Below are 13,436 nucleotides of genomic sequence, written 5' to 3' on the forward strand. Positions count from 1 at the left end.
GGAGCGACAGGACTGGGACTGCGCTGCACTGTCGGAGCGACAGGACTGGGACTGCGCTGTTCTGTCAAAGAGACAGGACTGGGACTGCGCTGCTCTGTCGGAGCGGCAGGACTGGGACTGCGCTGTTCTGTCAAAGAGACAGGACTGGGACTGCGCTGCTCTGTCGGAGCGGCAGGACTGGGACTGCGCTGCTCTGTCGGAGTGACAGGACTGGGACTGCGCTGCTCTGTCGGAGCGACAGGACTGGGACTGCGCTGCACTGTCGGAGCGACAGGACTGGGACTGCGCTGCACTGTCGGAGTGACAGGACTGGGACTGCGCTGCTCTGTCGGAGCGACAGGACTGGGACTGCGCTGCTCTGTCGGAGCGACAGGACTGGGACTGCGCTGCACTGTCGGAGCGACAGGACTGGGACTGCGCTGCACTGTCGGAGCGACAGGACTGGGACTGCGCTGCACTGTCGGAGCGACAGGACTGGGACTGCGCTGCACTGTCGGAGCGACAGGACTGCGCTGCACTGTCGGAGCGACAGGACTGGGACTGCGCTGCACTGTCGGAGCGACAGGACTGGGACTGCGCTGCACTGTCGGAGCGACAGGACTGGGACTGCGCTGCTCTGTCGGAGCGACAGGACTGGGACTGCGCTGCTCTGTCGGAGCGACAGGACTGGGACTGCGCTGCACTGTCGGAGCGACAGGACTGGGACTGCGCTGCACTGTCGGAGCGACAGGACTGGGACTGCGCTGCACTGTCGGAGCGACAGGACTGGGACTGCGCTGCACTGTCGGAGCGACAGGACTGGGACTGCGCTGCTCTGTCGGAGTGACAGGACTGGGACTGCGCTGCTCTGTCGGAGATGTTGGGTGGATGATTGGGAAGGGCTGCACCGTCGGAGGTTACTTAAGACATTGAACCAAGGCACTGTCAATCTGCTTACGAGGATCATACAAATTCCATGGAATTTAATTGAAAGAACCTAAAATTCAGCGGGTGTCCAAGTTAAGGTTCCTTTCTCAAACAGTACCATTCGAAGCAGATTAGCTGGCTGTTTAGCTGCTTGGGGTTTGTGCGATCTCTCCAGGTTACTGCCTTTCTGTAATGATGAATTGTATGTTGAGTGCTGTGAGGCATTTCTAGCAGGAATGATGAGGCTGTTTGCTGTACGCAGGCTGTGAATACCAATGTTGTGCTCTTTAGGATGAGGGACATTGCTGCTGGAAAACTCCCCTCCTTTCCGGTAGCCAGTCTTCCCAGCTAGAGGTCCCTGGACAGATATAACCAGCAGTGTAGAAGATGTTCCTCTCTGCTGTCCCAACAATAAACCTCATCCCCATCCTTAGAGCATCCTCAACTGCATTTCCCAAAGCCCACAACAATAGCCTCTCTGACATTGCCAAGTGCTGTCGTGTCGGAGGCAGTGTGGTGTCGGATGCTCATGTTGACTAGGAATTGGACTGAAAATGCCTCAAGTTTATTTCACTTTGGCCTATTTCAGACTGCCTGTGCAGGAGATGAACTTGGTTTGACATGAAAGGCATAGGCCTGGATTTTCCGGTCTTGCCCGTGGCGGGAATCACTGCAAGTGGGTCTAGAAAATCTGGGGAGCAGCCAAAATGGCGGGACTGGGAAATCCCAGCTGTTAGTAATGGGTTAACAGACCTTTCAATTGATTCCTAATTTAATGTCAATTATTCAAGAGAAGTGACTGATATATAAAGGGGCCACAGGTGGCACTATTTGTTGAAGGAGAGTTGGATCAAAGAAATAAAGGTAGTTTATGAAGAAGCTGAACTCTTGTCTCCTTTACTGAACTACCACCGAGAGGCTCAAATGCCACCATATTGTCTAAACAATTGTGCTATCCGGATTCCTTGAAGAGTTTCTTTACTTCTATGCATTTGAATCTGGTGAAATCACCCAGCTGGCATTAATGCTGGCTCACACAAACCTCGGTGAATGTCCCAGATTTGACCTCTAGTAAGCTATTGTAACCAGTTTCAGCCAGGGCAACATGGACTAAGGTTATCAACATCAGCACTAAGCTCTGAAGAAAACCAGTCATATTCCTCTCTTGGTCACTATCAGATAGTCTTAGAAAGTTCCAGTATCCTGATCGCACAGTGTCAAGGTTTAAACATGAGGAATGGGTGCATGGGTGAGTTAGAGGAGGGTTCCAGTATCTGTGCAAATACCCCAGCAAGTGTGAATACTTGGGCAGCAATGCCTAACCACTTCCTTCTCAGGGCAATGCAGGCCTAGCCAGTGACACTCTCACTCCACTAATTAATTTCTTAAAAAGCTGAGAAAACTGACTATTGTTCAGTTGGTTTGCATCGTCTAATTGGTTTGTGCTGATGTAGATTTGGATTTAAAATATTGCACCATTTCACCCACAAGCTTTGCCATTTGTAGCCAGAGACACATTACGTGCCTGGCAGGAGAAGAACCATCCCTGGTTAGAGCTGTCTGATGTACATCGAGAAACAACAGAGAACATCCGGGTCACAGTCATACCTTTCTACATGGGCATGCGGGTAAGGTTATCTGGTCTGCTTGCAGGACACACCTGCTGTTAATGTTAACGATGTTTAATTGAAACCGGCTGATAGATGTTTCCCATTTTGCAGTTGTCAGTTTAGTGCCATGTCTATGAATTGGTTTTGTGTGAAATTGGTCAAAGGTGACTCTTATCCGGTCTGATCCCAATATCTGTGTTGCTCAGTACATACTGTAGTCATGACTCGTCAATGATTCATTCAACTGTTCACATCACAGGCCTTGCTTATTTCTCACTCTCACTCACCCTCTTGCATGGTGGTGACGACTGAAACTGTGTTTGGATCGGAGACTGATACAGCACAGAGAGAGGCTACTCAACTTATAGTGCCAATGCCAGTGCTTGTTGACATCTCTGTCTGCTGATTTACATCACATACAATCTGTGGCACAGAAACAGACTATTTGGTCCAACAAGTCTACTTGAGCCTCCTTCCACCCTTCCTCATCAAAACGAGCATCTCCATCCCTTGATTTCCTCCTGCTTCATGTTTTGTCCATGTTCCCCTTCAATGCATCTACACTATTCTCCTCAACCACGTCCTGTGTGAGTGAGTTCCACACTTCAGAGGTTTCTTCTGAATTCCTGATTGGATTTCTTGGTGACTATCTAAATGAGTGTGGAAGTTTAGTGAGATGAGGGAATTTTTAAATAACTTTCTAAGAATCGAATATTGTTTGTTTTTGAGTTTAATGTTTGAACACAAGGATTGAGTTTAATGTGGATAAGTGTGAGGTTATCCACTTTGACAGAAAAAAAAGAGGCAAGTTATTACCTAATTGGAAAGCAGATTCAAAATGTGTCCGGGCAGAGGGATCTGGGTGTCTGTGTTCATGAATCACAGAAAGTCGGTATCAGGTGCAGCACGTAATAAAAATAGCAAATGGGATGTTGGCGTTTGTTGCAAAGGGACTGCAGTATAAGAGTAGAGAAGTGTTGTTGCAATTGTATCAGGTGTTGGTGAAACCACATCTGGAGTTGAGTCCAGTTTTGGCCTCCTTATTTGAGGAAGGATGTGGTGGCATTGGAGGCAGTTCAGAGGAGGTTCACCAGATTGATTCCGGGGATGAGGGAGCTGACATACGAGGAGAGATTAAACAGTTTGGGCTTGTACTCACTGGAGTTTAGAAGAAGTTTAGAAGGATGAGGGGGGATCTGATCAAGGTATATAAAATTTTAAAAGGGATTGATATAAAGTAAATGTTGACCAAATGTTTCCTCTAATGGGACAATCTCGAACAAGAAGTCACAGGTATAGGCTGAGAGGCGGTAGATTTAAAACTGAGATGAAGAGGAACTATTTCTCCCAGAGGGTGGTGAATTTGTGGAACTCGCTGTCCCATAGTGCGAATCATTGAATGGTTTCAAGAAGGAGATGGATATATTTCTAATAAAAAAAGGGATAAAGGGATATGGGGAACAGGTGGGGAGATGGACTTGAGACCAGGGGGAGATCAGCCATGATCTGATTGAATGGTGGAGCAGGCTCAAAAAGCTGAATTTGCTGACTTTTGCTCCTAATTTCTATGTTCCTATGTATTTTTTAACTTGTAAGTCTCATCCAGAATCCTAATTGGCAAGGGAGGTGGGGTCTTCTCTCCAGTGCCTCCTGTATTCTTTGTATAATATGGTGACCAAAGTAGACTTGTGTTCCAACCAAGTTCAATGCAGGTGTAGCATAGCTCCCTTTATTTCCAATTCTATTCCTTAGAAATAAGACCTGGTGTTTGCTTTGTTTTTTTAATGGGCATGGTAATCTGTGGTACAGCATTTAGTGATTGCTGTATTTCTGCTTGGAGATTCCTTTGTTCTTCTCTACCTAAACTCGCACTTTTCAATAAGTGACCTCCCTATTCTTCCTACCAAAATGCATACATTCACATCATCTGTGAATTTTATTTGTCAATTAGATGCCAATTTTGCAAGTGTTTTTCCTCCTGTAATTTGTTACTGCCCTTCTGAGAATTGACTTATCTCCAGCCCCCAATTCAGTGTCACCCGCACATTTAGAAATTGTGTTTGTGAACAGTGGTGGTTCCAGCACTGATCCATGTGGGACATCGCTTCCCACCTTCTACCACTCTGAATAACTACCATTTACTCCCACTCTCTGCTTTCTGTCTCGAAATTCATTCTGTCTCTTGTCCCGGGCTTCACACTCTCTGATTTTATTCATTAATCTATTAAGGTGCACCTTATCAAAGGCCTTTTGAAAACCCTGATAAATTGTATCTACTATTTTACCATTACCTGCTCTCTCCCTGTTAACTCCTCAAAAAATTCAATAAGGTTGGTCAAATGAGATCTTCCTCTTTGAAATCCATGCTCACTATTCATTATTATACTTCTTGTTTCTAGATGTTTTACTATTCTCTCCTTTTGTAAAATTCCATTACTTTTTCAGATTCCATTATTTTTCTTTTCACAGATATTAAGCTGTCTGGTCTATAACTCCCTGGACATATTCTGTCCCCCTTCTTAAATATATTTACATTAGTTATCTTGTCAGGGAATTTGAGTACAAGAATAAAGAAATCTTGCTTTAATTGTTGTGGGGCTTTGGTGAGACCATGCCGTGAATACTGTGTGAAATTTTGGTCCCTTCTATTTAAGGAAAGACATTTATTTATTATTGCATTCGAAGAATCGAACTTGGTATGTGTGGATTGGGGAACTAGTAGGACGACAGCAGGATGACCCGGTGGCACAGTGGTTAGCACTGCTACCTCACAGCGCCAGGGACCCGGGTTCGATGCCTGGCTTAGGTCACTGTCTGTGTGGAATCTACACGTTCTCCCCGTGTCTGCGTGGGTTCCCTCCGGATGCTCCAGTTTCCTCCCACAGTCTGAAAGATGCGCTGGTTAAGTGTACCTGAACAGGTACTGGAGTGTGGCGATTAGGGGATTTTCACAGGAACTTAATTGCAGTGATAATGTAAGCCTACTTGTGACACTAATAAATAAACTTAAAATAAACTTTAAAAAGCAGCAATTTGCATTTGTAATGTGAAAAATGTCTCTGTGAAACTTCACTTGAGGCGATAGATGGTGGAACACAAGCTGAGCCATGAGAAGGTGACTGAAAGTTGAGTCAAAACTTTTCCCAACAAACCTCTGGCTGGTGGCTTCCCATTCCCCATAAAGCTGAACTCGTCCAAAACTCTGCTGCCCACATCCTAACTAAGCGAGTCCCCTTCCCGTTCACCCGTCGCTTTTGCTCACTGACTGCATTGACACATTGCTCAACAGTCGTGCGTCAACTTTAAAATTCTTAACCTTGTTTTCAAATCACTCCATGGCCTTGTCCCTCCGTATCTGCAATTTCCTTCATCTCTACAACCCTTTGAGATCTCTGCGCTCCTCCAATTCTGGCCTCTTGCACATCTCCAATTTTTAATCGTCTCCACCATTGATGGCCGTGCATTGAGGTGCCTGAACCCCAAGAATCTACACCGAAAGAGGGTCCCACCCAGGCCCCCTCCTCTGCCTCATCCCCATAACCCCGCGTATCTGCCATGGCCAATCCACCCAACTTACACATGCCCGGACACCAAGGGGCAATTTAGCGTGGCCAATCCACCTAACCTATACATGCCTGGACACCAAGGGGCAATTTAGCGTGGCCAATCCACCTAACCTATACATGCCTGGACACCAAGGGGCAATTTAGTGTGGCCAATCCACCTAACCTGCAGCTTTGGGAGGAAACTGGAGCAGCCAGAGGCACATTGAGCATCTGTCATGTTTCGTGTTTAGTTTGATAATGTTCCAGTGAAGCACCTTTGTTCTCTTTACACTATTAAAGGTGCTAATATTAGACAAACCATGTGACATGGTTGAGGGAGATGTTGGAAAGGTAAAAGTTGATTGTCATTGCATGCACAAAGAGTTATTTGTTCCCTGAGGTGGAAATGCCTGTGGCTATTTGTCTATCCTTTGGATACTTCTGCTTCTTCATAAGTAACTTTGCAAAGGAACTTTACCAGCTCAGTAACTGGGTTTAACACGTGAATGTTTCAGTGTAAAGAAGGTGCAGTCTGCAGCATAGCTGCTGAGAATCCTGTGTAAATGTTGCAAACTCTTTTCAAAGACTTTTCATTAAAATTTTTATCCTATTAAATTACAGGAGGCACAGAATTCCCATGTGTACTGGGTAAGTACCTGCTCACTCTAATCATGATACATGTGTTAATGCTCATGGAGTATTTCACTACATATTCCGGCTCAGCTAAACTGGGGATTAAAGCCAGAACACTGTGGGGATGATGCTGCATACGTGCACATGGGCTTTTCTCAGTTTTTTACCCAACCTGGTGGTTGCCAGGGAGGGCAAAGGTTATGTTTGGAGGGAGGGGTTTGGTTTCTGGGAGTGGGGAGAAGTAGAGTTATGGTGGGGAGGGGGGCTGATGCAGGATGAGGTCATCCCCTTGCAACATGAAAGCACCCTGAATTTCACCTCAAGGCCACGGTAATGGTTAATGGGTGAGGAGGGAAATGAGCCCCAGAGAGGCCATTGCGGGCTCCTATGTGGAATTGGGTTCAGTTACATGTTTGCAGTAGAACATTGAGAACTGAACTACACAAACAATCTTGCTACACTCTCCCCTAGAGGGAGCAATGATAAAAGTAAAAAAACACAGCTCACTTTCCAATTCTGAAATCTCTCCCTACATATGCAGAAAGAAGAGGTTATAGAACATAGGAACATAGAAACTAGAAGCAGGAGTAGGCCATTGGCCCTTTGAGCCTGCTCCGCCGTTCATTTTGATCATGGCTGATCATCAAATGCTACCTTGTGAGGAAAGGTTGAAGAGACTGGGCCTGTATCCATTGGAGTTTAGAGCAGTGAGAGGCTATCTTATTGAAACGTGTAAAATCCTGAGGGTATTTGATAGGCTGGATACGGGGAGGATGGTTCCTCTTATGGGGGAGACTAGAACTAGGGCAGTCTCCCTTTTATGATAGAGATAAAAATTGTTTTCTCTCTGAGGGTCCATTAGTCTGTGGAACTCTCTTCCCCAGAAAGCGGAATGGCTCAATGAATTTAATCAAGGTTATGTTTGATGAATATTTGATGGATTATGGTGGGGGAGTGCAGACAGAACATTGAAATTGAGACCACAATCAGAACAGCCGTGATCTTACTGAATGGCCCAGTCCTGTCCCTAAATCCAATGGTTCTATGTTCCTACGTACTCCAACTCTCGGTCAAACCCTGGCAGCTTTATGCATGCAGAACCTAATGGGTACAACATGTATTTGCAGAGGTACAAGAGCAGCAGGTACAGGTAGTCACACTAAGGCATGTTCCCCTCTTGTAAAGGTGTCTGACTCAATGATTCAGAATGAGAGTCTGACTGTGGCCTGTTTTCCTGTCTCTCTCCTCAGTGGAGGTACTGTATCCGGTTGGAAAACCTCGGGACAGAAGTTGTTCAGCTTCGGGAAAGGCATTGGAGAATCTTTAGCCTGTCCGGAACGCTGGAGACTGTGCGGGGGAGAGGAGTCGTAGGCAGAGTGAGTATCAGTGCAATGTTGTTTCATGCTCAGTCTGTATTCCCACCATACACTTTTACTGTCCTGTATGGAATGGCCATGATGTGGAGATGCCGGCGTTGGACTGGGGTAAACACAGTAAGAGTTTTAACAACACCAGGTTAAAGTCCGACAGGTTTATTTGGTAGCAAATACCATTAGCTTTCGGAATGCTGCTCCTTCGTCAGATGGAGTGGAAATCTGTAGATTTGACGAAGGAGCAGCGCTCCAAAAGCTAATGGTATTTGCTACCAAATAAACCTGTCGGACTTTAACCTGGTGTTGTTAAAACTCTTACTGTGTGGAATGGCTCCAGGTTTGTAATAATATGAAAGCAAATTACTGCGGATGCTGGAATCTGAAATAGAAAATGCTGGAAAATCTCAGCAGGTTTAACAACACTTGTGAGAGAGAGCAGAGCAGAGGATGACTCTTTGTCAGAGCTTGTAAAATTTGGGAATATTAAGCACAGGAATGCTTCAGAAGCTTGGGCAATGTAATTCTCTGGACTTTGATGTAAATGTGCCTCACAGGTAAATGTTTGAAATTGGGCACTGGGCAATAAATTATCCTGCTGCGTGTATTTTACCCCCTGTTGTTGCAAACAGTGAGAATCTAATTGAGTGGCATCACAGTCTGAGTCAGCAGGAAAGAGGATTAAAATGTTAATGAGCAAGTCTTGCAGAGGCTATCACTGGACAATGGGCGCGGAGTCACCTTCTGTCCTGTGGCTGCATCTCGATTATCTCACTTAAATTGCGCAGCTCCACTATCAGCAGTCAGACAGTGACAGGCACCACACGTGCTCCTCTAACCAGCTGTTTCTATCACCCCCTTTCCTCATCAAGTACACGTTCTGAGGAGCAATGTATCTTTCTGCTCCATCCCAGTTTACTGGGACAGCAGTTTAAAAACTTCTAAATACTTTTAGAAAAGAGATGATTGAGGGGAGACCTGAGTTCTTTATGAAGGGGTTTCAGAGAGTAGATGTAGGGATAATATTTCCACTTGAGGGGAATACAAAACAGAGGGCGATATGTTGAGAATGTGGAACCCGCTACCACAAGGAGTGTTGGGGTGAATAATGAAACACTTTGCTTCAGTATCTCATATTGTGGAGGTGTTGCGTGCCAAGGTTTACAGGGGATTTCCATTGACAATACAAATGTCGGAGTATATTTTAAGGAACTTGTACAAGTATTTACACACTGCATAATGAAGGAGTCTGAGGTAGGAGGATGAGAAAGGGTTAGATTAGAAACTGGGAATTTTTAACATTTATTCTTGGGATGTGAGGTCGCTGGCAAGGCCAGCATTTGTTGCCCATCCCTATTTGCCCTTGATAAGGTAATAGTGAAACGCTTTTTGAATCTCTGCAATCCATAGGTGCATTCACAGTGCTGTTCGGGATTTTAACACAGTGGCACAGTGGTTAGCACTGCTGCCTCACGGCACCAGGGACCCCGGGTTCGATTCCCGGCTTGGATGACTGTCTGTGCGGAGTTTGCATGTTCTCCCCGTGTCTGTGTGGGTTTCGTCCAAGTGATCCAGTTTCCTCCCACATTCTAAAGATTGTGCGGGTTAGGTGGATTGGCCATGCTAAATTGTCCCTTACTGCCAGGGGGACTAACAAGACTAAATGCATGGGGTTATGGGGATAGGGTCTGGGTGGGATTGTGGTCGGTGCACTCAATGGGTGGAATGGCCTGTAGGGATTGTATTGTTTTCCTCTGGTTATTAGCTATTGAAATGTTAAGTGGTCACCTTAAACTTAACTAAATTCATTTACTTTAATAATGAGATTAAATTCCTGAATTTCAAGACATGTTGGCGTGTCAGTACAGCAGGTATGGCGTGGAGAAGGCACAGTGTAGGTAGAGTGGAGTGATAGAAGGCTGAGAGGGTTCTTGTGATGACATGAGTGGGAATGGAGGGATACAAAAGAATGGTCTAGTTTGGACCAGGGAGCGGCGCGGGCTTGGAGGGCCAAAGGGCTGTTCCTGTGCTGTATTGTTCTTTGTTCTTTATGAGACAGGGAAAACCAGGATTACACACACAGGAGCAGAGAGGGAGCGAATGAGGTTTAAAATTTGGAACTGGTTTCAGAAGGTAAACAAAAAAATTATTTGAACAAGCTGGAAAATCTCAGCAAGTCTGGCAGCATCTGTAAGGAGAGAAAAGAGCTGACGTTTTGAGTCCAGATGACACTTTGTCAAAGCTAAAAGGCATCGAAAGTGGGAGATATTTACACTGCAGGGTGAGGGAATGAAAGATGAGTCATAGCCACAAAAACCGGGGAAAAGGCTGCTAATGGCAGCCCATAGAAAGAATAAAGGGTGTGAATGGCAGAGAAGCTAAAATCAGTTTATTTTGGCCAATTGTCACAGGAGGGCAGAGGCTAAGGAACATCAGCAGAGACGCAGGAATATTTTCACACATTGGGTTAAAGGTAGTGGAATACATTGCCACAGGGACTATGGAGCCGAGTTCAGCAAAGCATTCAAGGGGCAAGCTGCCTTGGACTTTTACTGCAACCGACATAACAATGCTGATGGAGGAAAGAGCGTCTCTTTGTATTCATTGTTATCATTCCAGGAAATGGGGTGAGAAAGAGTAGATAACTTCATTTGGAAGTCCAGAATGGGCACAGACAGAATGGCCTCTGCTAAGATTTTTCTTGGTTTGCCCTGATGACGTGGTGCCAATGTGGAGTTCAGTGCCTATTCTGATTAAAAACTTTTTTTTTGTCTCTCTGTTCAGGAGCCAGTTTTATCAAAGGAGCAGCCAGCGTTTCAGTACAGTAGCCATGTCTCGCTGCAAGCTCCCAGTGGTCACATGTGGTGAGTAACCTGTTAACTGTTGTGTAAAGATCCGCTCTGGAATCGTCACTTCACGGTTCTCCGTGTCTGTCACATTGTGCAGACCACCTGAAATGAGGAGTGTTTCTCTATAAACACCATGAGGGGAGAGAGTGCTGTAGAGGTGCCATAAAAACCTAACTAGCTCATGAATGTCCTTTAGGGAAGGAAATCTGCTGTCCTTACCCGGTCTGGCCTACATGTGACTCCAGAGCCACAGCAATATGGTTGACTCTCAACTGCCCTCTGAAATGGCCGAGCGAGACACTCAGTTCAAGGGTAATTAGGGATGGGCAACATCTGAGTGAGGCCCTTTCCATTACTGAATTCACACCTGCAGACTTGTAGCTTTAGCGAAAGGGAGGAGGAGTTCTAAGGAATGTTTCTCTGGCTATTAGAGACAGTTAGTGATTGCAGTGATTGACCTCAAATTATGCCCAGAATCTTCAGTAAGCCAATGGAATCAGTTCACAGCTGCAGCAATTTCTGTCCAGGGCTCCCTCTGCCGTTGTGCTTCGTGAAGCCTGAAGCATTGTTTAACAACTCTGTTACAACAACAACTTATTTTTATATCACCTTTAACATAATGGAACATCTCAAGGTGCTTCACAGGAGTGTTGACAAACATATGACAAAATCCTCTGAAGGAGATATAATCCAAAGCTGTGTCAAAGAGTTCGCCAAGCCTGGAGTGCATTGAAATAATCAAGTCTAAAGATAACAAGGGCACCATTGAGGATTTTGTCAGCAGTTGAGCTGAGACGGGGCGACGGTGGGCAATGTTAGGGAGGTGGAAATAAATGGTCTTGGCAAATGTGTGATCATAAGCTCACCCTGGAGTCAGATATGACATCAAGGTTGTTAACAGACTGGTTTAGGAGAGGATGTGCGGGTTAGGTTGATTGACTGTGTTAAATTGCCCCTCAGTGTCAGGGGGACTAGCTGGGTAAATACGTAGCGTTACGGGCATGGGCCTGGGTGGGATTGTTGTCAGTGCAAGCTCATTGGTCCAAATGGCATCCTTCTGTAGGGATTCTATTCTACGTAGGTAACTGGGGAACAGAGTTTGGAGAGGTGATCGAAAAGAATGGTTTCAGTCTTCCCAAAATTTAGTTGGAGAAATCTTTGTTTACGTAGTACTGGATGTTGGATAAGTGATCTGGTGCGACAACAAAAATCTCTCCCTCAATGTCAACAAAACGAAGGGGATAGTCATCGACTTCAGGAAGCGTAGTGGAGAACATGCCCCTGTCTACATCAATGGGGACAAAGTAGAAATGGTTGAGAGCTTCAAGTTTATAGATGTCCAGATCACCAACAACCTGTCCTGGTTCCCCCATGCTGACATTATAGTTACAAAAGCCAACCAACGTCTCTACTTTTTCAGAAGACTAAGGAAATTTGGCATGTCAGCTACAACTCTCACCAACTTTTACAGATGCACCATAGAAAGCACTTGTTCTGGTTGTATCACAGCTTGGTATGGGGCTCCCGCTCTGCCCAAGACCGCAAAAAACTACAAAGGGTCGTGAATGAAGCCCAATCCATCACGCAAACCAGCCTCCCACCCATTGACTCTGTCTACTTTTCCCTCTGCCTCGGAAAAGCAGTCAGCATAATTAAGGACCCCACACACCCTGGACATTCTCTCTTCCATCGGGAAAAGATACAAAAGTCTGAGGACATGTACCAACTGACTCAGGAACAGCTTCTTCCCTGCTGCCATCAGACTTTTGAATGGACTTACCTTGCGTTAAGTTCACCTTTCTCTACACCTTAGCTGAGTTTAAAGTTTATTTATTAGTGACACAAGTAGGCTTACATTAACACTGCAATGAAGTTAGTGTGAAATTCCCCTAATTGCCACACTCCGGCGCCTGTTCGGGTACACTGAGGGAGAATTTAGCTTGGCCAATGCACCTAACCAGCACGTCTTTCGGACTGTGGGAGCTATGACTGTAACACTACATTCTGCACACTCCCCTTTCCTTCTCTATGTACGGTATGCTTTGTATAGCGTGCAAGAAACAATACTTTTCATTGTATACTAATACATGTGACAATAATAAATCAAATCGAAATTCACAATTAGTGGAGGAAGTGCGAGAGGTGGTGTGAGTGAGAGCTCGGTGTACTTTGTAAAACTAATATTGTGCTTTCAGAGGATGTGTCTGAAGGGGCAAAAGTAGATGTTTGGGGAACACCCAGAGGGAATGGTTCATGACCAGGAGGAGAGGTCAACTCTGGCTATGCTTAAATAGAAAAGAATGCTATCAGCTATTGTAATTTTCTTCTAGCTCTCTCCCCTGTATGCTGTCCATCTTTTAGGTTCACCTAGCCTCTTTCAAAAATTATTGTGACTACCCGACATTCCACTTGCACCCCCCAGCATATATAACATGTAACCCATGTGTTTTCCTCATCTCTGAACATCCCCAATTTTAAAATTCCTTCACAATTGACAAATCAGCTGCCAAGGCCTTCCCTAAA

The 13,436-nt window shown here is 45.4% G+C and overlaps 1 protein-coding gene across 2 annotated transcripts in view; it reads left to right on the forward strand.

Annotated features, from left to right (window-relative positions):
• The window catches only part of poldip2 (polymerase (DNA-directed), delta interacting protein 2), a 48,278-nt gene that overhangs the window by 20,723 nt on the left and 14,119 nt on the right, over nt 1-13,436 (forward strand). For both annotated transcript variants that reach the window (XM_078224575.1, XM_078224576.1), the window contains exons 7-10: nt 2,398-2,534; nt 6,683-6,709; nt 7,945-8,070; nt 10,849-10,928. In XM_078224575.1, coding sequence (XP_078080701.1) covers nt 2,398-2,534; nt 6,683-6,709; nt 7,945-8,070; nt 10,849-10,928 — 370 coding nt within the window. The remainder of the gene's footprint in view (nt 1-2,397; nt 2,535-6,682; nt 6,710-7,944; nt 8,071-10,848; nt 10,929-13,436) is intronic.

Source organism: Mustelus asterias, chromosome 12 (genome assembly GCF_964213995.1).
Source record: "Mustelus asterias chromosome 12, sMusAst1.hap1.1, whole genome shotgun sequence".
NCBI classification, from domain to species: Eukaryota; Metazoa; Chordata; class Chondrichthyes; order Carcharhiniformes; family Triakidae; genus Mustelus; species Mustelus asterias.